This window comes from Sorex fumeus, unplaced genomic scaffold, assembly GCF_029834395.1.
Source record: "Sorex fumeus unplaced genomic scaffold, SorFum_2.1 ptg000009l, whole genome shotgun sequence".
Classification (NCBI taxonomy): Eukaryota; Metazoa; Chordata; class Mammalia; order Eulipotyphla; family Soricidae; genus Sorex; species Sorex fumeus.
This window is the reverse complement of record NW_026606066.1, coordinates 11,416,990-11,440,454: the sequence shown is the minus strand read 5'-3', so window position 1 is coordinate 11,440,454 and position 23,465 is coordinate 11,416,990. Positions and strand designations below refer to the sequence as shown.

The following is a 23,465-nucleotide window of genomic DNA, read 5'->3' as shown; positions in this document are numbered from 1 at the left end:
ATTGTACATTTAACCCTTACAGTTCTTTTTCTCAGACGTAGCTACTGGTTGACTGTAGGATAACACTGTTTTGTCCTTCCTGCACAGCCTCAGGTAATTAGGTTAATTGGGTGCTCCCATCACAGTGCTCCCATTCCTGTGTTTATTTGTAACTTCTTTGTGCTCTGTTGACTTGTAAATATTATTTTTCTCTTCTCCCTAAATCCTTTGCATAGTTTATTCAGAGCATTGTCCTTTTTGTATGGATACAAGAAGACAGTATATGCTATGCTTTTGTAATGTGACTCTCAGTGATATTTTCCTCCTGGGCATCTGTTCTCTCACCTAAGCCTCAGCTGCCCTTACCTCCTAGCGCCCCCAAAAGCAGGGTCCCGACGAGGGACTGGATGGAACCAGGGCAAGCAGTAAGCTATGTGCTACCCTGGCATCGGGATGGGCCTGGCCAAAGTGCCATAATGCTTAATTATAAGAGCTTGGTCATGGACAAATACGGTCATGATCCAAAAAGTAATAATTAGATTCGGACCCTGCTAGGGTTAGGACTAATTAATCTGGACTGAGCACTGTAGTCTGAGTCTGTGGCAAGGTGTTCCCAGGAGAGCTGCCCTACATGCCTCAATGTTATCTCTTACTGTGTCCATACAAAAATAACTAGTATTGAGATGTTGATAGAGTTATTGGACTAAGGAAAGGAGAAAAACACCTTAGGAGGTATTTTGCCCTTGGACAGTCAGAAAGGGCTTTAGTATACCTCTTAGGTGGTGTTCCCTTTGAACCTGGTGGGCCCTCAGGAAGAGCTTTATTATGTTGATTTTGCGACCAGACTGGGTGCAGTGTCAGCCCAGAGTGCTGGGGAGTTAGAGAGGCATGAGAGTTGGAGAATGAGAGAGAGAGCAGGGCAGCATGATGGACCATGGAGAGGCTAGCAAGGGGACAGAGAGAAGAATGTAGACGAATACAGGAGCAGGCACGTGGAGAGAGCCCAGGCTGCGAGATGGAGCTTGGAGACATGAGAGGGAGAGACAGAAGAACACGGGAATGAGGAGCAGTGCGAGACTAGAATGGGAGGCTCAGAGAGACTGGAGCAGGCGTGTGAGGAGAATGGAATAAATGGCATCCGATCGGCTCGGCCCTCATTTCGTCCACCGTCTGCCCCATGGCCCAGGCTGCCCTGGCCGGGCGGGTGGTGAGGGGCAGAACCGTTGGGGGCCCCTCTGGCCGCCCATAAAGAGTTTATACAGCTGTCAGTGTCCTCCCGTTCATCAATTTGCTTGAGCAGGCCCAGTAACATCTCCATTGTGACACTTGTTACTGTGTTTGGCATATCAAATACGTCACTGGTAGCTTGCCAGGCTTTGCCATGTGGGCGAGATATTCTCGGTAGCTTGCCAGGCTCTCTGAGAGGGGTTATAGAGCTGCCTGTCATTTATATCAATCCCACTTAGCTTGTAGATTAGGAGCCAGATTATTTGGATTTAGTTCTCCGAGACTGTGGTGCTGGGTAAATGAGTTAACGTGTCCTGCAGTGGTCCCATGATCTTTTGTACTCACAAAGTACTGCCTGTGGGAATAGGACATATTTAGAGGTGTTGTGCTTGCTTTGTCCAGTTCTGGAGGCAACAGATGAGAACATAGGGCTGGTTAATCACCAGAAGTTAATCTTACAGGAACATTATTAGGTTTGATCTTTTCTAGAATCTCACCACCTGGATTATGAAATAAAATTGTGATTGCAGCTTATTAAATACTGTACTTCTTAAAATTACCTGTACAACTCTTGATTTCTCAACTCAGCATCTTGGTTTATAGGAAGAGTCACATGTCTTTGTTCGGATACAAAAATAATAGTTTTAAGAATGAAAAGTTTCCTCTAGTTGATATGTACTGAGCACTGTACTCCCGTTGTTCATTGATTTTTTCAAGCGGGCCCAGTAATGTCTCCATTGTGAGACTTTGTTGTTACTGTGTTTGGCATATCGGATACGTCACGGGTAGCTTGCCAGGCTTGCCATGTGGGCGAGATACTCTTGGTAGCTTGCCGGGCTCTCAGAGAGGGGCGGAGGAATCGAACTCGAGTTGGCCATGTTGGCTGCATGCAAGGCAAAAAAGCCCTACCACTGTGCTATTGCTCCAGCCCATATGTAGTTGTTTTCAAATAAATGAAACCAGAAGTGTTATTAGTATAAACTCTAAGGTACTTATGAGAAAAATGCTGGTTGGGAAGTGGTGATAATCCTTTGTATTGCTTTCTCAAGTGTTTTAAGAAGTTTGTAGCGAATATAAAACTGTTGATTATCCCAGAATCACTAATAATATGGAAAGCAATTAATCTGCAGTTAGGATAAGAAACTTTTCTTCAGTTGGAAACCTTTGCACAGAGTAGACTGTTTTGACATTTTATTCACCAGTAACTCCAGAAACTGACAACCTAAAGCAGGCAAAGAAAAATTTTAAAGAAGTTCTATTAAACATGAATAAACTCACTGACTACTAATGAGTAAGAATCTATCTGAGCTTAGATGTAAGGAGTTAATATTAATAGAGTATTTGTTTTTTTTTTAAATGCTTAGACTCTTTTTCACAATAAATTGAAATCAGCTCTAAATTAAATAGTCTACACGATTTTTAAAATTTTTGCTGGAGTGTACAGTGGGTAGGGCGTTTGCCTTGCACGCAGCTGTCCTGGGTTAGATTCCTCTACCCCTCTTGGAGAGCCCAGCAAGCTACTGAAAGAATACTGCTCTTGAGGTAGAGCCTGGCAAGCTCCCCATGGCGTATTCAATATGCCAAAAACAGTTACAAGTCTCACAACGGAGACATTACTGGTACCCGCTCGAGCAAAAGGCTGACCAATGGGAGGACAGTGCTATAATGCAATCCCTAAAAAAAAAAAAAAAAGCCATGAAGTCCCGATATCAGGCAAACATGGTAATAGATTTGATCATAACGTTCAGTTCAAAATAGAACATATACTTTTAACACCATGGGACATTCACAAAACACTAAGCACTGAATAGTGAAATGGAATATAGCAAAGAAATGAACAACGTGTGCCACTCATATTTAACTTTATAGCAAATGAGTTAGCTGCCACTGAACTCTGTATCTGACACAGTAAGACAAACAAGCATATTTTTAGAGTCCAGTGAGTATGATATGTGCTCAAGATAAAACACAAGTATGGCAAACCAATTATGAAATAGCAAATAATCAGGGCACCATATGTGTACCTGTCACCTTGAAGGTATTATGCCAAATAAAAACTGACCTGTACTATATGACTTCAAAACAGTAACACCAAACAATACAGAAAACAAATTGGTGGTTGCCAGAATAGGAGGGAGGCAAATACCATTAAGAAAGATCTTTAAGAGTTCTCAGTATAAAAAAAAGAGGAAAAATTCGCAATTGTGTGGCGCTAAGGTTAGACTTCCATAAAAAAAAAATCTATAGAATCTAATAGAAAAACGGGCTAAATGTAAATCAGTTCACTAGGGAAAAGCCAGTGGCTCTTCAATATGTCCCATCTTCCTCATAATAAAGTAACCGTTACTCACGAGAAATCCATTTTGACAACATACTGTTGGTGAGGCACAAGGGAAAAAGGCAATTTTGCAAACAGTAGAAATAAAATAGAATTCCTCTGTATAAAGCAGAATTATATACATATACTCTGATGCTGCAGTCTTACTTCTGGATACTTCTGGAATAACTAAGGTTATTCATTGCAGCTCTAGTTGTGAAAGCCAAAGAATAGAAACAACCTCAACAACCTCGGTGTTGTTCACAGAGGATACTGTGGAAGGAAACTTTTTTTTAAAGAATTAATTGAAAAACAGGCCAAGTACAAAACAGATTACATACCATGCAAGTTTTCATGTAGTAAGATACTACATTTTAAAAAGGTTAAAAACTAATAACATGTGGTTAGCTACATGTGAAGGGTGGAAACAAGGGTCAGACAGAAATAAAGTCTTCTGAACTCAGCTTGATTTATAGTGTTTACTTTGAAACACTTAAAAATTTTGCAATTTAACCTCTGAAAAATCGTGAGGGTTAAAAAAAAGCATATGGACACGATGTATATCAAGTCGATAATAAAAAACTTTTCAAGTCGTTTTCAAATAATATTTTCATGAGATGAACCTAGTTAGAGCTACCTTGTGACGGAACCAGAAATAAAAAAGTGTGTGCTAGTAATATATTAGCGTTTGTTAATCTTCAGCTGTGGCATGCATTTTAGATTAAAGCAAATAGGTTGATGTGAAGTGTAATTAAGAACTAAGCTGTTCAGTTTAAAAAACAGTGAAAGTAGGGAGGAAAAAAATTACAGCAAGTATTAAAGATCTTAGCTGGTATTTTCTCCCGCTCCCCCATTGTGGATTCCTTAACCATCAAAGCTTTTGTGGAATAATTTCTTTCATTTCCGAGTACCTTTTCTAACTCTTCAATGTGTTGGAAAGTTTTGCTGAGTTATTCTAAACTCTCTCGTCTTTCGTCACTATATACACAAACACAGCCAGCGCATTGATGTGGCAATCTTCATTCCCACTTCAACTGGCTCCTTTCCTTTTAGCTCCTTCTATCTACTTTTTTCTTTCAACTCTAGTGTTCAAAAGAACAGTAGAGTATTAGGGGCTTAAAATGACATTGTTCCAGGTAATCTGAACAATGTTAACATGTCCCAGAATTCAGTAATTGTGGCAGAGATATTTTAGGCGTATAAAACAAGACTAATTAAAATAGAGATCTTAGCAAGAAAGTTCACACCCAACTCCTTTAGTAATTCCCCTTTACATTTTACAAATAATGTGTTTTTTTTTTCCAGATGGATATTCATACGAAAAGGAAGCAATGGAAAATTGGATCAAGAAAAAGAAACGCACAAGTCCCATGACAAATCTTGTTCTTCCTTCATTAGTACTCACACCAAACAGGACTTTGAAAATGGCCATCAATCGATGGCTTGAGACACATCAGAAATAAAATGGTCTATATTGCTTCATATTATTTATATTTTCCAGTGATCTCATTTTTTTTGAAAGGAAAGGCAAAACAAGAGAAAGGTAAACATCTAAACTTAGTTACCTCTAAAATTGTCTGTTTTCGTTCTCTAAGACACCAGGGCTAAATTTACACATTTTATCTATTTTGAATATTTTGAAAGATTTTTGTACTAGTGAAAAAAAAAGTTAATATGTAAAGAAATAAAGTTTTACTTTAATTGTAATACCACTGCCCAAAGATTGGAATGATCTATCATATAATGGATATTTAAATTTTAGTTAATATTCTTTGATAAATCTGTAGAATCTTTTTATTGACAATTTGTAACAGCAAGTTTAGATTTGTCTATAACTATTTGCGAAAACTAGATTGATATGTTGACTGATTTTGTTGAATTCTTATAAGCTGATAATTATCTCCCACCCAATTCCAAACTTCTAATACAAGTTTAATGGAATAAATTATCACTAATATATCAAATTTATAGTATATAAAGTGGCAAGCTAGCCTTTTAGAATTCTTAAAGTTCTCACATAAGTCAGAGTAACAATACAATTTTTTAGCCAGTACACTAATATACAGTACCTTAGTAAATGTTCACCCAGATGAAAACCTCAAGCTTAGGAGACTGAAGTTGTACTGATGGAGCATAACTGCCTCAAGTTATGAGTGGAATCCACTGTAAGGAAATATAGCTTATACAACCATATGGGAACTCTCAATAGAATTACAAGTGAGAAATTTAGAAATTAGAAATCAAGACATCCCCCAACCCTCTTTATACTAATTTAAAATTTTGAAAATGTAGGTAAAGGTAAAGGTAAGGTAAAGGCCCTCCCGTTGATCATGATTTGCTCGAGCGGGCCCAGTAATGTCTCCATTGGAGACTTTGTTGTTACTGTGTCTGGCATACCGAATACTCTCGGTAGCTTGCCGGGCTCTCCGAGAGGGGCGGAGGAATTGAACTCGGGTCGGCCATGTTGGCCGCTTGTAAGGTGGACGCCCTACCCGCTGTGCTATCGCTCCAGACCTTACAGCACCCGGTATTCCCAGGCGGTCTCCCATCCAAGTACTAACCAGGCCCGACCCTGCTTAGCTTCCGAGATCAGATGAGATCCGGCGCGTTCAGGGTGGTATGAAAATGTAGAAGAAGGGCAAATGCAATATAGATTTTACTATGTTTTATAAATATATAATATGCTATATATTTGGAGAAAGGTTAGAAAAGCCTATATACTAAAGAAATCTTCGCCTTATTACTGATTTGCAAAATGACTGCCATTCTAATGTATTATGGAACTCTACTTCCAACAGTTATCTTTTTTTTACACACTACTACTTCTTACTCAGGAAAACAACAGGGTGAGAATTTGTTCTAGAGAGTGTTTTATTGTATTCTATCAAGAATATATGCTGAGACAACTATAGAACCTAACATTGGGCTAAAAATTCTTTGATCAAGTAATCATTTTATTGGAGGCTGCATTGTTTTTACATTAAAAAAAATAGTCTCCAGAGTCACTAATACAAAACACAGTGCTTATTTTTTAAATATCATTTCCACTTTGGTGGTGTGCAATGCCAGATGTTGAACCCAGGGTCTCATATATGCAAGGCAGGCCGCTCCACTGCTGCGCCACATCCCCAGCTGCAAAAATGTGGTTTTCTTTTCTATTTCACAGGATAGCTTCTTGTAAAACAAAATGCCAATTTTTGTAAAACAAAATTTACCAAAGTGAAATGCCTCTAGTTTTGTACTTATATAAAAATCAAACAGCTCCTCCTCTGCAGACACACATGCAAACCAAACCCCGAAATAACCCACCAAATCCAAACTACTCCTAGGCGGGGCCACTACACAGTGTGCCAACTGGATCCTCCCCTATTCGGAATAAATGGGTACAGCGCTCACCTAAGATTTCACCTCTTTCTGGGAGGACTAAGAATATATCAAAATCACAGAATCTAATAAATTCTTAGAGTCATCCTGTGGCTTTATAGGAAAAGTTGTTCAATGACAAGAAGTATCTCTTAGCCAGTAACACTTAACCCATTCTGTCCAACTTCTTTTTCGGAAAGGGGTTGCTGAGGCTACACCTTGCAATACTAGGATTATTTCTGGCTCTGTGCTTATGGGATTGTATGTGACACCAGGGATCAAACCTGGCTCAGCTACATGCCAGGCAAGCTACTTAACTCCTGTACTATTTCTCTGCTTTATGTTTTTTTTTAAAATAAGAACTGTAAAGAACTGAAAATCTTATACACAACCTACTAACAATAACCAGCCAGTAGCCTGAAAGGTGCAATTAACACAGAATAGACTTAAGATTCCAAGTTAAAATTTCATGAATACGACACAATTTAATGTTCACATTCAGACTTATCTAGGTGACTTTGAAATGTAAGTGTGTAAAAGGCAATACATATTCTAACTGAAAGATCACACAGATATGCTGGAAAATAAACTTTCACATTGACCCAGTGTTCAGGGTATTGCTGGAGTATTTGAGAGTTCGAGTATTAAAAATAAGCTATTGAAAGTAGACCGAACATGACTGCCACTCAATGCCTCTTCTGCAAACCACAGCACCCAAAAGGAGAGAGAGAACAAAAGGGACTGCCCTGCCACAGAGGCAGGGTGGGATGGGAGGGATTGGGGGGGGGGTGGGAGGGATACTGGGATCATTGGTGGTGGAGAATGGACACTGGTGGGAGGATGGGTACTCAATCATTGTATAACTGAAACCCAAGCACAAAAATTTGTAAGTCTAAAACTGTACCTCATGGTGTTTCACTAATTAAAAAAATAAAAATAAGCTATTGATAGTAAAAATCACTAAGATCTCATGAAAGAATATAGAATACCTTCCTTTATGTTTTCTATATTAAACACAACACTTATTTTTATCCTTAAATATTTTTAGATTTTTAGAAGCTGTCACACCTATACTGAAATTATTAAAGGAAATTAAATATGCACTTAGTAGTAATTTTGTAAAAATCAGGCTTTCCACTGCTTGGCACTGGGTAGCAGGATCACACAGGATTAAAGCATATTTACTTGCTATCAGGACATTCTTTACTTACCATTATTTCATTTAATGCAAAACAAATTCTATTAATTGTCTTTATTCCATATGGAAAAGTACAGTAGTTGTGCAGAAACAAAACTACATAACAAAAGAATAAGACTTTCACAATTGTTAAAGAAAACAATAAACAATAAATAAGCCATAGAAGTTATAGCAGAACTCATGAAAAGCTTATAAAAATGATGAAGCTGTACAAAGTATTCTGTACACATTCAGGAGCAAATGTTGAAGCATGATACTGGAAAATTCTTACTCATACAAAACCATAATGATGCTCACAGGAACTTCAGTACAACTATTCATTTTTAAAACAATCTGTAAATATAGAACTTCCTTCTCCCCAATTGTAGAAAATAAATTTCACATCCCAACATATAAAACAAACATACTCCCACCTCTCAAACACTTTAACATCCTCCCAGGACATACCATCTCCATTATAAAAATACCTTTAGATCAACGTTCATTCCTGTACCTCACCTTTACAAATGAAAAACACATCATCTTGGATTTAAGTAGCACCCCAAAGGTGTTCATACGGAGATAAAGTGCTGTTACTGGTATACTGTTATTAACATGCCATAATATATAATTCAGTGCAATAACCAGCATGGATGAAGCTTATAAAGAACATGCAAGTAAATGACTTTTTTTAAAAAGATTACTTGAAATAGTTATATTTACAAGTCTTACTACAACCTATTTAATATGTACAACATGTGACTATAATGTGTGTATAATAAAACAAAAGTAACAACTAACCACACTTTAAGTATCCAAATTAAATACTGTCCTTAGAGGGCCTTGGAAGGTTTGTTCCAGGAGAGCTATCATTAAAAGCAGTTTTAAAACCAGCTGAGAGCCAATTTACTTGTCACCAAGAACAGTGGTCTGAGTATTTTAGCCCAAATCCAATTTGACCATCAATCATGATTCCAAATGGTTTCTGCTACTTCCACACATTAAGAATACCATGAAGAATATAATTCCAAATAAGGTATTATAAAATATTCTGAATAGGAACCAAACACAAAGAGCATTTACTTTCTTCAGGAAACTGCCATGAAGGGAACAAAATTTGATGTTTTTGTGTTTTGCTTTAGAAAACAGAAAGGGAAAATCAGCTATATAACATTTATAGTCACACATAATTTAAGAGGTCTTAATTTTAAATATTTATATAAGTTGGAATTAGACTCAATTGCGTGGTAACTTAAAAAGACGATCTCTTCTTTCCCCAGGAGAAATGATCTAGTATGATATCTTGAGTTATTAAATCTATCTCGACATTTATATTCTCTAAGAAATATTATGATTTTACCACAGAGCAAAGGCTAGAGGAAAAGTGATAAAAACCCAACAATTTCATAAGAGAAAAGCATTGATGTCTTCTTGGCTGTCTCACAGTTTTAGCTTGACATAACTAATTGTAGTTTTGATCTGTATTAGCATTCTTATTTATGGCGACTTTTAGCTATTTCTTACAGATGTCTTATGTCATATTTTCCATGTACAAATAGCCTCCAATCCACCCCTAAGGAAAAAAATGCATATGGCTAAAAAGAAATTTTTGCTCGTGAGAAAGCACTTAATTACCACCAGGAGCCAATACAAAGTTTTTCAAATTCTACAAACAGGTCTTTTTTTAAGGCTCACACATTTGACTCTATGAATGAGCGCTTTGGTTTTGCTGACGGGAGGTGACTTCTGTGTGCTTCGCTGCCGATGTGAGGCTGCTGTTTGGAGATGCTTTCCTGATACAGATGAGAAACAGTCTTCCCTATCCTGCTCTCCGGACAGTGGATGGGGATTTGGCACTTTTCTTCCAGCTCCTTCTTCGGGGCCCCATTGTGGACACTCCCACCCAGGGTAGCAGCAGAGCAGGTTTTGGCTGGGTAATGATACCCACCCACTGGTTTGAGGGCAGGTTTCTCCGAGTTCGCCGACTGCAGGCCAGCTGCAGTGGACGTGCTAGCCAGGAGCCCCTCGGGCGCCTGACAGTGCCAGGTGCGTGTGGAGGGGTTGCCCTGCTGCTGGAACCGTGCGGTCTTATCCATGATGCCCATGAACGGGGTGTTGCGTGGTCTATGCTCCGTGGCACTGCCCGTGACCTGGCTCACAAGTTTGTCTTTGATTCGTGCTTCTGGTCCTTGGGCCTTGAAGCTATCCGAAAAACTGCTGCTTGAAGTCAAACTGCTGGTTGAACTTGACATCTTGATGCTGCCAGACGGGGAACCCGAGGAGCCTGAGCTGGCGAGGGATGCTGCGTGTCGCATGTCACTGCAGCCCACCAGTCCGCCCTGAGCCAGGGGCGCCACATCCACAGCCACCCCAGCCTGAGCCAGGAGTCGCTCTGCAGTTTTGATCTTGCTCGGTAGAGGGTAGGCAGCGCCACTCTCGCTGTGATGTGGCTGGATGCTCGGACTGGGCCCCAGCCGGTCCACAAAATGGCCTGCCGCGGCCCCGAGGGTGAAAGGCCCGGTTCCGTCCAACAGTGGGGTTCTGCTCCCGGCAGGAGCCGCAGCGACCCTAGCTGGCATGGGACTCGGGGGAGGATGCTGAGCCGAGGCCTGCATCTTAATGCTCCCGTTTCGCATGCCAGGGGAGCCCAGATGCTGACTGGTCTTCACGATCTGCGCCTGCTTGCTGGGCTGCATAACCAGACCTGGCTGTGCCACAGGCTCCCGCGGGGCCTTGCTTCCGGGCCTGTTCTGTGGGGACACTGGCCGTATTTTGGACTGCAACCCTTCTTGAATGTTTCGGATATATGGGGAGGGAACCGATGAGGATGGCTGGGACCTGGGAGCCAGAGAAATGGACTCTTCCCTCGGAGAATTTACTTCTGCTGCTGCTTCTTCTTCCTCTTCTTCTTCCTCTTCCTCCTCCTCTTCCTCCTCCTCCTCTTCTTCAGCCTCCTCAAGATCAAAGTGGTCATTTAACTCAGGGGTCATGGCCTCTTCTTCATTGTCTGAATCGTTGGGGGGCACTGGAGGCGGTGGCAGGCTCTGCTGCTTCTGCTGCTGGTTCCTCTGGAGCTGCTTGCACTCCTCCTCCACACGGGCCAGGAGTCTCTTGATTTCTTGATTGCTGGGACAGATTTTCACAGCTTCCCTCAGGTCAGCCAGAGCTGCCACAAACTGCCTTTATATTAAAAAGAGAAAATGACAGGTCATGCAGGAACATGGTGTCTGACTATAACTGCTCATTAAAACAGCTCTGCGGAATGCAAAGAGAAGGCATCTGAGTGAGGTTGGGATACATACTGGTCCAGCCACGACCCACCTCACTAGCACAGACTTAGCTGAGTGGGGTGCTGAATCCTAATCCTGATCTGTGCACCGTCCCCTCTCAATCCAATCCCTCTGCAGCTCTTCCCCACCTCCCAGCATTTTTTAACATTACCTGGTGCCAGGCTCACTAACTATGAAAGAATCTAGAATCTTCCATTCTCGTATTCACTTGGGACAAAGGGGAGACACTGAGAAAAACAGGATGAAGCGAAAATTTAGTTGCTAGGCTGGAGCGATAGCATAGCAGTAGGGCGTTTGCCTTGCAGCCAGCCCAGCAGAGCTTGATTCGATTCCTCTGCCCCTCTTGGAGATCCTGGCAAGCTCCTGAGAGTATCTTGCCTTGCAGCCAGCCCAGCAGAGCTCGGTTCGATTCCTCTGCCCCTCTCGGAGATCCTGGCAAGCTCCTGAGAGTATCTTGCCTGCATGGCAAAGACTGGCAAGCTACCCATGACGTATTCAATATGCCAAACACAGTAACAACAAGTCTCAAAAATGGAGACGTTCCTGGGCCCGCTTGAGCAAATCAATGAACAAAGGGAGGACAGTTAGAGTTACAGTTATTAATATCAAGTTAGCAATTTAGTTTTGAGAGCACAGAGAGGCACCAGATGCTCCCAAAGTCAGGCAGAAGCTCTGATAGTGCAGAAACACATGCTCTATGCCCTGACAGTACCTGCTGTTTCTCTTCGCTCTTGCCCTAGCATAAAAGGCTTCGTAGGACTTCGGTTTCAATTCGAGGGCCTTGGAAGCAAATTCTTCTGCTAAGCCGAAGTCCTGTTGTCAACAATCAAATACATCAATCAAAAAAAAAAAAAGAGCACTGAACATTGTTTATAGGTTAGCTTTTCGAAAGGAGTTTTTCATCTAAAGGTTAGCAGACAATTGGAACCTAACAGAAGACAGATGAGGACATGGGAAGTTCGTTTTGTTCCGTTTCCCAGTTGGGAGAGAAGAGTCCAGTCAAGAAGGGAAACTCGCTGATGCTGGACAGAGGGCAATAAGGCCAGGCCTGACAGGCAGGAGAGGATGGAACCTGCTGGCGGTTCAGGGCTTTCTGCACCGTTCACCACTACCTCTGCCTGGGAGAGGGGAACGGGGGAACAGGCAGAATGTGGGGTCTGGGGGCAGGCACATCATTGGATTTGGTCGGAAGATGGAGTTGAACGCAAAGGGAAAAAAAAGAAATTCAGAAACACCTACCAGTTATGATTTAAATACGAGCCAACTACGGTGAATGACAAAGCAAGATTCTGGCCTGAGAAGACAAGCAGAGTGTAATGCACTGCTGCTGAACATCATGTGCCTGCTCTCCCAGTGAAGCTGGGGAGAGGTCACTAAGACAGGCTGACAATCCGGTCGGGGAGGACAGAAAGCAGCGGGCAGACCTCGACAGTGCTCAGCGTGGGGTGGGCCACGTGACGCCGGGGACTGAACTCAGGCCTAGACAAGTTCTAGAAGGGTAGGGAGTGAAAGGCCAAGTGACTGGCACCCAGGAGCGGCAGCTCCTCTGTTGGGTTTCTGAGACATGCAGCCTGGTCAGGATCAGAGGTGCTGGGCGCGGGGCGGGGGCTGGCCCTGCTGCTGCTGCCTGGAAACCCCGTGTCACCCAGGGAGTGTGGTGAGGGGTGGTGCTTACGTTTGTTTTCCTTCTGCAGCGAGACAGATTGAGATAGAGGGAAACTCTGAGTTCATTAAATGGCCTCATGTCCTCTCCGAGTCCTTCTCGAGGGAACTTCCTTAGGGCGTACTGGTACCTCTGCGCAGCCTCCTTCATCTTTCCTTTCTAGGGTTCAAACACCAGACATTTACCCCTTTTCCAGAGGCTCCAGAATAAAGAAGGTTTCCCAAACCAGAGGTCCAGGCGAGGGGACCCACGTGCCTCCTGCAGACGGAGGCTGGATGGCCCCCATCTGCCGCCAGGGGTACTACATTTCCCAGGCCACAGAAACCCCTAAACTGGGAACTATCCACCTTCATACATCAGGCAAATTCTGAAGAAGCATGTCATGAATGATCTCTCATCTAATTTTGGTGTTAAATGTAATAAGAATCAGATGGGGAAAAAATGATGCAGAACCTAGGGCAAGTAGACTTGCAGACAAACCCAGTGCTTGCTGTTGAATAGTAATTTCTCTTTAGAAGAGGAACAAAAATGCAGACTTTAAAAATTGGAGCAGCACTGCATGTCAGTCTCAAGGCTAAAGAAATCCATTTGCTCCCTCAGTCCTGCAGCACAGCAGGTAGGAAGCCTGCTGAAAATGGCTTGATGCTTCCGACATAATTGCCTACCAAAATTCACATTAAAACCACTTCAAAGTCACAACAGTATATACTCGGAGCTCCATCTCAAACTGATTTCAAGCCTGGAACCCCACTGGGCCATGTTGTATGCCTATTTATTTGTTATTATTAAAAAATAAAAAGAAAAGGCAAAAACTTAAACATAGCAAGAACAGCAGTTTCATGGCCAAAAGGATTAAAATGGTCATAATCTAGTTTTTGTTTCCTTAATCTTTTAATTCTGTCTCATCACAATGCTGGAAAGAACAGTGTTCTGTGTAAACAGACTCGACACTTTCAGAACTGGGGTCACCAAACTTGGCTGTGGGCCAAATCCACCTGTGACCTGCTTCCACAAACACAGGCTGATGGAGACACAGCCTCACTCCTGCCTTCAGGTACTATCAATGGCTATGCTGGTACCACAGCACTAAAGCTGGGTACATTAGCAAAGCCTGAAATACTTACCATCTCCTCTTTACAGAAAGTTCACCGACCAATCTAATCTAAGCAGACTTTGGGAAATGAATTTTAAAGTAAATGAATCTGTAAATAAAAGTTACATTTCCAAAGGAAAAATCTTTTGGTCTTTCAAGTACTGAGTATTATCTCTGACCTTAGGCTTGCGGATATCAAAATAAAAGCTTTAGGAGACTGGATGGTGTTTTCCGCAGGAAATGCCCCTGATGTTCCTTTCCTGGGTCCCAGAGCTCTGGGCATTAAGGAAACTCTCAGCAGCAACTTAAGTTAAACCAGAAGCAACCCTGCCTTGACACCAAGGCCATAAATCCTAAGTCTAGTTAGAAACACAAGGGTTTGTTCAGAAAGAAATGGCCTACACAAAAGCAGTGCTTTCCACCTTGAAGGTACTGCTAGTGAGATACTAAAGTCGATGTAGAGACGAGGTCAACATCTCTGGAGAATTTCTATTAAAGCTCAGCTCTGTCCATTATCCACCAAACCAAGAGACAGCCCCATGGCCATTGAAAAACATCATCAAAAAGACCAATGCCACTCACTTTGTACATTACATTTCCTTCCTCCATCAGCTTCTGTAAAAGTATAATCAAAATATCAGGCTTGGAGGTGGCCATCGCCCAAGCAGCATTTCCTGCAAAATAAACACATGTTCAGAGGTTGGGAGTGAGGAGTTCAGTTCTCCTGTGACCTTAACACAAGTCAAAGTTACAAAGCAGCGACACTGGCGATGGGGCCACTACTACTGCACCTCACAGGCTTCTGGGAGATAATAGATGAAGAACAGGGCGTAGGATCTGTGAGTAGGACCTGCCTTCTGCTGAACTGGGCATGAGAAGAGGAACTGTATCCTGGGCAAAGAGCTATCACTCATGGCAACAGCATGGGCAAATGTAGCTCTCAGCCTTGACCCATCACTCCAACCTCACAGGGATGAGAAAAACATTTAAATAAGGCATTTTAATATTTAACTGTGCTTTTATGCTAATGGGCTGTTGGCCCATGAAGGTGTGTGTATCAGTCTCTGCCCTCCTCACACAGTGCTCATTCAAATCCCACACAGAGGACCTGACCTGTGGCCCCTCTACCCTCTCCCATGCATGCTCCAGACTGTCCAGCTCCCGTCCCTGCCAGATACCTCTCCCAGCCTGAGGCAAGGCACTGGTTTTCCTAATCCTCCTCTGAACTTGATGACCCGAAGTAAATGCACGAGTGAGGCAGCCCAGGGCCAAGCTGTCTCTGCAGTGGGCTGTGGCCTTGGGGAAGCCATAGGCCCCCATGTGATGTGATGGTGCCAGCACTGTCTGCTTACAGGGAAAGTGGGCAGCAGAGAAGTTAAACAATAAACTTTGTGTTTGCTTCCCGGTACCATCAAACGACAAAACAATGCAAAACTGCTTGGAACAGCTTCTCCTTCGGTGAACAACTTCACACTCTCAGCAAACAGCCTCACCTTCACCAGAGTCACCTCCTCAGAAATGCTGTGAGCCACAGGCCTGGCATATGGAGCCAGATGTTTCCGTGGCTCCTTCTCACACATGCTGACTGGTGTGAAATATCCCCACGGTCATGCGGGAAAGTAATCTCTCTACTTGGTTCTCTCTACTGAGCAGAAACCCCTTCAATCTTATCTGCAGTGAACCTCATGCATGTTCCCTCACAGAAGCTGTGGGGAGGTGGCCCAGTGTGAAGGGACTAGTGGCGGGTTCTCCAACCTGCAGTGAGCTTCCTACTGGAACTCCCATGACCACCAACATGGAGCACCCCTAACCCAGAGTCTAGTTCAACTGCACCCTGGGGCGGCTCCCCTCAACATCCTCCTCCCCTGCACCCAAGTAATACCATGAGCTAAGGAAGCATTTTAGCTATAATATAAGGGGGTCTTAGAGAAGGGAAAGCCCTTCAGCTGCTTCTGGAGCTGGGGGCAGGCAAGTCCTTCAAGCCCAGACACACGCTAAAATCTCTCCCTGTTCACCTGAGGTGTCCACTGACCTAATTTAGCTCCTTTCCTCAGCAGTGTCACCACGACAGATGTGTTCCGACAGCCGATGGCTCTGTCCAAGGGACGCATCCCGCTGTGGTCCACGTGCTCGATCACAGCTCCCTTCTCCACCAGGTACAGCACCTGCAGCGGGGGTGGGGGGATGGGGTGTGAGCTGTGGGGCCACTGCTCTCAGCTCATTGGAGTGGAGGAGGCAGAGTTTACTTGCCTCCAGGACTCCCTGAGTGGAAAGAAGCTGACAGAAAACAGAAGGGGAGCCACAGTCACACCTGCTCTGAGTGCTTCTGGAATCATCAGCAAGAAGAAAAGGCAGGACAGGCTTCCAGGCAGCTCATGTGCATGTGTGTGTGTGCGCACACATACACACGCGCACACACACACACACAAACACACGTGTGCACCCCATTGTTCTCTCCTTCTTGCCCCACTTCCCAGGCCAAGGAGAGCTGACCCAGTCACCCTTTAATTTCCTGTAACTTAGGAAACAGAACTGTGGCAGGCGTGAGCAAAGTGTACACACTCAGACCCATAGAGAAGCTATAAACTGGAATAATGGGCAACTTCACATTACTTAACTTTGCATTAGGACCAAGAACATCCCACTTAAATGTTTAGGAAAGAGACCTTAGAGTTGTAATGACAAAAATGGCATGTTCGAGACCATGGTAAAGAGACTGATTTGATACGATAAAGTAGCTATCACTTGGATTAAACAAAGAACAATAGGAAAATCTACTCAGGCACTCAAATTACTCTACTGACTAGAAGAGAAGCAGCAGCCCATTTAGATTTTCACAGGGACCTCACAGGTAGATCCGATCAGTTCATAAACCATGCACAATGGTCACAGAGGGAATAATACCCAAAATACAAAAAGAACTATACTTCAGCCACAAAGACAACAATACTCAATTTAAAAAGGGTCAAAAAAATTGAAGAGGCAGACATTCATTCCTCCAAAGATGGAATGAAAGTGGTTAACAAGAAAAGGATAAGTTGGAAACTTCCAGGGTGATCAACACCACTAATCACCCTGGAAAACACAACAGAACCACAATAATGCTGTCTGTCACAAAAACAAGAAAACACAGACTTCAGTGAAGATTTGGAGAAACCAAAACCCTTTGCATACTGCTGGAAACAATGTAAAACGGGCACAGTATCACCACAGTGAACTGGCAATCCCTCTTCCACATAAATACCCCAAGGAATATAAACAGATCTCAAAGACCCTTTTCCAAGAAACAGTGATGCACAGGCTACACTTCAGCTTTGTAGCTCTTCACAAAGGCCACAAGGTCAAAGCCATCTGAGTGTCCACTGAGCAAGGAAATGCTAAAAAACATGGTATATAACATACATTTTTTTTTGGGGGGGTAACTGGAGGGGGTGCTCAGGGCTTACTTCTGGCTCTGTGATCATGGATCACTCCTGGAGGGCTTGGGGGCCATATGGGGTACCAGGGACCAAACCTAGGGCAAGATAAATGCCCTATTCCACTACATTAAATAACATACAAATATTATTATTCCACTTCTGTAGAAAGGTAGGAAATCTTATTACATGCTACAACATCACAAACTTTTAAGAGAAGGCTAAATGAAATCAGTTGTGAAAGGCCAGATTTTGTATGCATGCTCTTATATGATATATCTAGAGTGACAGAAAGTAGGAAGGTGGCAGCCAAGGGCTGGGGAACAGGAATGAGCATTCGCTAAATGGGCATGAAGTTTCAGTTTTATGAGAGTAAAACATCTTGACATTGGCTGCCAAAACCGTGCTGTGTGCTTAATACTATCAAGCTCTTCACTTAGGATTGACGGAGATGGGACATTTTAGGTGTTTTATATCACCATTTAAAAGAATTGACCCTAGAATGCTAACTCCTTCACTCTTTTCTAATGCTGATAAACTACAGGACTTGGTAAAGTCGTGTGTGCCGAAAATAAAAATTGTGGATATATGTGGTTTAAATAGGTGTCTGTGAAACACACACGGTAACTGTTGTTCACAATGCCTTTCATATTAACATCTCTGTCTTTTAAAATCTTTGAAATCCAGAGGGCTAGGCCAAGACAACAACCATGCCCAGGTCCATAGCAACATAATCCATGTCCCTCGAGTGACCCTACATTAGACATATTTATTTGAGAGTGGTAGCTCTCCAGGCACTGAGAATTCCTCCAGTTTGAGGGAGCCTGGGATGTGGGGCCTGACACAGCTGTGGTTTCCACACAGCCTCCAGCAGTACTGCCCCTTCTTGCCTCAATTAGATTGGCCACTTGTACCCAAGCATTTTATGGTTTTCCCAGACAATGCCACATCTCTTTAAAAACAGGCCAGCTTAATTACTTGATTAACCATTCCTCATAAATAAATATATATATATATATTCAAAACTGATTTAAAAGTACAGTTCATATGAATTACTAGTAAAAATTACACATGCATGTGAGTATACATATTCATGTATGTGTTGGCAATCGTGTACTTTTAAGCTTTAAAGAGTCTTTATTTATTTATTTATTTTTTTAATTTAAGGAGTCTTTAAAGTCTACCACAGTCCTGGCTAGATCACATGCCTCAGAATTAGCATAAAACAAATGACTTGCTGGCCTCCTGGCTGAGAACAAGTGCAGAAAAAAGGAAAGAAGTCACCATTAGACATGCATGCAGGTACAAACCACTCACACACCATAGAGGCTCATCTCCTATGCACTGTAGAGCCTGGGCTCCTGGTGCATGAGCCAATCCAGTACCTACCGTCTCCGCATCACCGTAGAAGGCTGCCAGGTCCAGGGGAGTGCGGCCATTCTTGTCCGTCTGGTCTATTTCTGCACCTTCCTCAACTAGAAATTGGACCACTGTTCGGTGACCCTTCAGGCAAGCCCAGCTCAATGCTGACAGACCCTCTTTGTCCAGGGAAGAAAGGCCGGCACCTGGAAGAAAAGTCCGTTCACACTGAACAGGAGGCCTGCAGGCAGTATCCTGCCCACCAGGGCCAGAGCCATGCAGTGATGGTGAGGCTGTGGCAAGGGAAACCAGCAATAGGACCATGACAGCCAAGCCAATTTGCAGGATGTCACTGAAGGAGCTGAGGACTGGAGAGAGGGGGATCCACTGCTTGGTCTCTCCACTTTTGTTCAAATTTAACAATTTCCATAGGAAAAAAATTTTTTTTAATTTGTACTGAATGGATCCACCAAAGCTCTTTTCTTGGTCCTTCCACAGGAAAAAGGAAAGCCACACAGAGCAGGGACAGACAGGCTGATACCTTTTTTTTTCCTTTTTGGGTCACACCCGGCAATGCTCAGGTGTTACCCCTGGCTCTGCACTCAGGAATTATCCTGGAGGTGCTCGGGGGGACCATGTGGGATGCTGGGAATCAAACCCAGGTCGGCCACGTGCAAGGCAAACGCCCTACCTGCTGTACTATCGCTCCAGCCCAGGCTGATACCTTTTGAAAGGAGAAATTTCACGGTGCTCAAGTGGCCTTCACAAGCAGCCACCATGAGGGGCGTCCGGCCCTGCTTGTCACTGAGATTCACATCACAGCCACGCTCCAACAGCAACTGGACAATCTGAAAGAGATACATGGGATTAGTCTTCCTGCTACCTGTGATTTGTGCCCCCCGCCCCCACATCCAGGCAGCTCTCCTCCTTCCCCAGTAGAAAAGGACACCCTTCTTCCAACATGCCCCCCACCCCCACCCCAACCCACACACATACACAGCTGCGTTTCACAGGTGGAGCCTGTGAAATCTGTTACATTCCTTTGAGAAAAACTGTCTTCCAATATCATCTTTTGAACATGTCCCATCCACTGCCTTACTTATGAAATCAGCACATACCCGGCAGAAACCCCAATTTGGAGGGGGAAGAGTGCTCAACGTAAGTGGTGACAGTTACTGAACCACCGTGGCACTAGGGTAACTAAAGAGGCGAAGAAAAGCAGGTGAGTGGGGGCAGGCTGGGACCTGGCACTGAGCTGCATCTTTGTAGAAGGATGGGGCGGGGAGGTGGGTGTATGCAACATGTCACTCAGCACAGCTGTAAGTGATCCGATTTCCTAAGACTTGGGGCTTGGTGGACAGCCTGACCCAGGGAGCTGCATGCAGTTTTCAACAAAGACTCCTGGAGATTTGCAGCTTATTAACCACACGCTGTGATCATTACAATTGGGGAGCAGAAGCAGAAATGAAATGCAATGTCCTCATCCCCCAACTTGTTCTCCAGGGCTGGCCACCACAGCAGTGACTGGCTTATTTCCCCTGAGAGTCATCCCTGGAACCCAAGGATCAAAGTTTTGGCAACTCCTGTGTTCTATCTTTCTCCTTCCTCAAAAAAACACCTGCTGCCCCATCACATCAGACTGCTGCAATCTGGTGACAGCTGACAGGTCTGAGCTCTCCCTGAGGGCCTGACATTGGCTGGCTCTTCTCTGTCAGTTACATGAAGGCGATGGAAACAGGGTGTCCCAGACCTCCCCCAACCATTCAGGGAAGGTTCTCCCAAGAGACAGTTCAAAGACACTTGTCCTAAGCAACTGGACTCCTTGTCAAAGTGCTCCTCTGCTTCCCTCACGGTGAATGCCTGAACAGAGCGAGCAGGATCTAGTTCTGCCTGGCCTGGGCTTATGGTCTAGCCTGTACCTGCGGGTCCTGCATCCCATTTTGAGTTATCTTCTGATCAACAAAACCCCTCTCCCTATCCAGCTGTTTCTGTGCTGGCTTGACACATCCTTGAAACTCTTCAAGGATGTGTCAAGATTTAGAAAACACTAGGAGAGGTCAAAGGCAAGGACAGCGCAGAGGAGCCTGAGGGAGTGGAAAGGAGGAAACCCAAGATTCCTTCGGGGGCACTCAGGCGCGGGCATGGCTTGGAAGAGACCTGTCTCCAGGTGGTGAGGCTGGCTCAGGAAGTCCTCCTGTGGGGCAGGGCTAGTCTGTCTGTGCCTGTGTGTCACCTGACGCCAGGCATGGCTGCAGGTCCATAACCACTGCTTGTGGAAGAAGGAACAAATGGCTGAAACACAGTTCAAGGATCCCTCGATTGAAAGGCAACAACCTGGCTCTGCTCTGGAGAGAAGCTGGCCTGACTCAGGGTGTGGGGCAGAGGGCGGGTGTTTCCTTCTCTGGAGAGCACAGCAGAAACCCCTGCTTCCACTGCGTGCTGGCCGATGGGCAACACTCTCAACAACACAGGCTGAATCACACTCTGAGATCTCACTCATCAGGATCGCCTACTCCACAGTTCCCTCCCCAGTCCCAGGAAGCAGCTGCTCACAGCCTACAAGGCTGGCTGTGCTAGCTCCTCCCTCCCCCGCCAGTGCCTGGCATGTCTTTATGGAGCCAGGACCTCCTGTGAACCAAGGACACAGTGACACAGTGTGGACACAGTGACAGTCACTCTGCCCGGATGCACTCTCTTGACGCATTCAGAGCTATGCGCCTACCTGCCAATGGCCCTGGCGCGCTGCACAGAACAGAGGTGGGACCCCTCTGCGGTTGGTCCGGGACACAGAGGCTCCCTGCTCCAGCAGCAGCTCGCACACTGCCAGCTTCCCTCGTCCTGCAGCCGCGGTCAGGGCTAAAGGGGGAAAAAAAAGGAGAGAGTGTTAGCGGCAACTCTGACGGAGGCACAAACCACTAGGCTTACTCATAACCGAAGCCACCCGCTCAAGGCAATTCCTGCACTAGGGCTCTTAGGGGCACACTGTTCTCTGAGAAGCCTGTTCTCACTCTTTAATAACAAACGAAAGAAGTATTTGTTAGCATGTGGTGCTGAAAGGTGTCCAGTTAAGAGGAAGGGGTCTAGAACTCCTCCCCAGGTGGGTTCTGACTGGGTCCTGTGACAGATTTGACCGACAGCACCTGGGAGGAATGACACAATGCCACTGTCAGGGCCCACTCCTGAGATAGGCAGTTTCCTCAGAACCCATTCTGGGAGCCGAGATGCCAGGCCGCAAGGAGAAACCCAACAGGGGGATGAACCAAGTGGTGAAAGTCTGAGATGAGCCGTTACCAGATGGCCAGCGACAGCTTTCCAGCCATGAGTATGTGCTATCCCGGAAGTAGCACCCCAAAGAGGGTCGTCCATACCAGCTGAGGCTGTGTGGGCAGGGGAGTCAGACTGCAGATGGAGAGGTCAAAGATTTTATAATTTTATAGTCGTTTTAAAATTTTGTTTGTTCTCAGGTCACACTTGGTCGTGGTGCTTAGAAACATCAGGGTCGCTGCTCTGTGTCCAATCCTGGTGGTACTCAGGTGACCAGGCAGTGCCAGGTTTTGAACCTGGGTCCCCTCTATGCAAAGCATGCATTTGTTCCACTGAGCAAACTCTCTGGCCCTTATTGTTTTTAAAATATTGATGCCAGTGTGGATCACTGGTGGCTCACACTTGATGGTAGCTTAATGCAACTTGCAGCTCTGGCATCAACATGTTAAAGCAAGATGCAACCAAAATGTAGTGCGATACACAGAGAAATCAGCAGTCTTGTCCTGTCAGGCTTCTTAGCTTACGCTCATCAATTCTGATCAACAAGAGCTAATTTATTACTGGTCAGTGAGGAATGCATGACATCATTCTACCTTTATGAAATTCTGAATCTCTACAACAAGTCAAAATCTGGGAACAAGAATGTCAAAGCACAAAAAGAGGCTCAGACAGTAGCAGCCTTGAGTGCTGGGGTAAATGCTGTTTGATTCAAGTTATTGTTCTAAACACCCATGCCACCAAGGAAGAGACCCCAGAGCCAGATGTCATCATTGCAGACAAGTTCCTGATCATGGTGTGTCACTTCTCCTTTCTGATCTTAATTTGGTGGGTAGGGGAGGAAGGTCCTGCTTCGTCCCCTCTTGAAAGTCCCAACCTCTATCTCAAAAAGATCATTTCCACATTGATGTGAACAGTCATTTCTTTCCTATAGATTTTACTTAGTATTTCCCCTTTTTTCCTTGTCTTTATTGTGGCAATGACAAGGGTGGCACATATAGTTGGTTGTGGTGGGTTTTGGTTCTGGGACTCTGAGTTGTGGTGACATGTGTGGTGAGCTTTCTCTGTTTCAGGGGCCTCCCCAGGAGGCTCAAAAACAAAAAAGAAAAAAGATGCGGTGTGACTGTGGGAATGGAGGTGTTAGGTGGGCCACAGATAAAAACAGGAAGGGAAAGAGAAGATAGGGCAATTTTTCCTGATTCCCCACACCAGCAACTGTGCCTCCCTAGCCTCATCCCAGGTTGGGACAATTATTATCTTGTTTGTATTTTTGGGTCGCACCCTGCTGAGTCCTGTTGCTGCTCCCTGTAGGCTCCCAAT

At 44.4% G+C, this 23,465-nt stretch overlaps 2 protein-coding genes and 1 pseudogene across 7 annotated transcripts in view; 1 reads left to right on the top strand and 2 right to left on the bottom strand.

Moving 5' to 3' along the window:
* Positions 1-5,102, top strand: part of WDSUB1 (WD repeat, sterile alpha motif and U-box domain containing 1) — a 42,248-nt gene extending 37,146 nt beyond the window's left edge. For all 4 annotated transcript variants that reach the window (XM_056110321.1, XM_056110319.1, XM_056110320.1 and 1 more), the window contains one exon: positions 4,829-5,102. In XM_056110321.1, coding sequence (XP_055966296.1) covers positions 4,829-4,986 — 158 coding nt within the window. In that variant the 3' untranslated portion in view covers positions 4,987-5,102. The remainder of the gene's footprint in view (positions 1-4,828) is intronic.
* A 933-nt stretch (positions 5,103-6,035) lies between these two features.
* On the bottom strand, positions 6,036-6,154 carry LOC130019817 (uncharacterized; annotated as a pseudogene).
* A 1,969-nt stretch (positions 6,155-8,123) lies between these two features.
* Positions 8,124-23,465, bottom strand: part of TANC1 (tetratricopeptide repeat, ankyrin repeat and coiled-coil containing 1) — a 262,094-nt gene continuing 246,752 nt past the window's right edge. For all 3 annotated transcript variants that reach the window (XM_056110165.1, XM_056110166.1, XM_056110167.1), the window contains 8 exons: positions 21,607-21,740; positions 19,609-19,732; positions 18,915-19,090; positions 16,142-16,274; positions 14,692-14,783; positions 13,029-13,175; positions 12,066-12,166; positions 8,124-11,243 (listed from right to left, as the gene is read on the bottom strand). In XM_056110165.1, the coding sequence (XP_055966140.1) occupies positions 9,755-11,243; positions 12,066-12,166; positions 13,029-13,175; positions 14,692-14,783; positions 16,142-16,274; positions 18,915-19,090; positions 19,609-19,732; positions 21,607-21,740 (2,396 nt within the window). In that variant the 3' untranslated portion in view covers positions 8,124-9,754. The remainder of the gene's footprint in view (positions 11,244-12,065; positions 12,167-13,028; positions 13,176-14,691; positions 14,784-16,141; positions 16,275-18,914; positions 19,091-19,608; positions 19,733-21,606; positions 21,741-23,465) is intronic.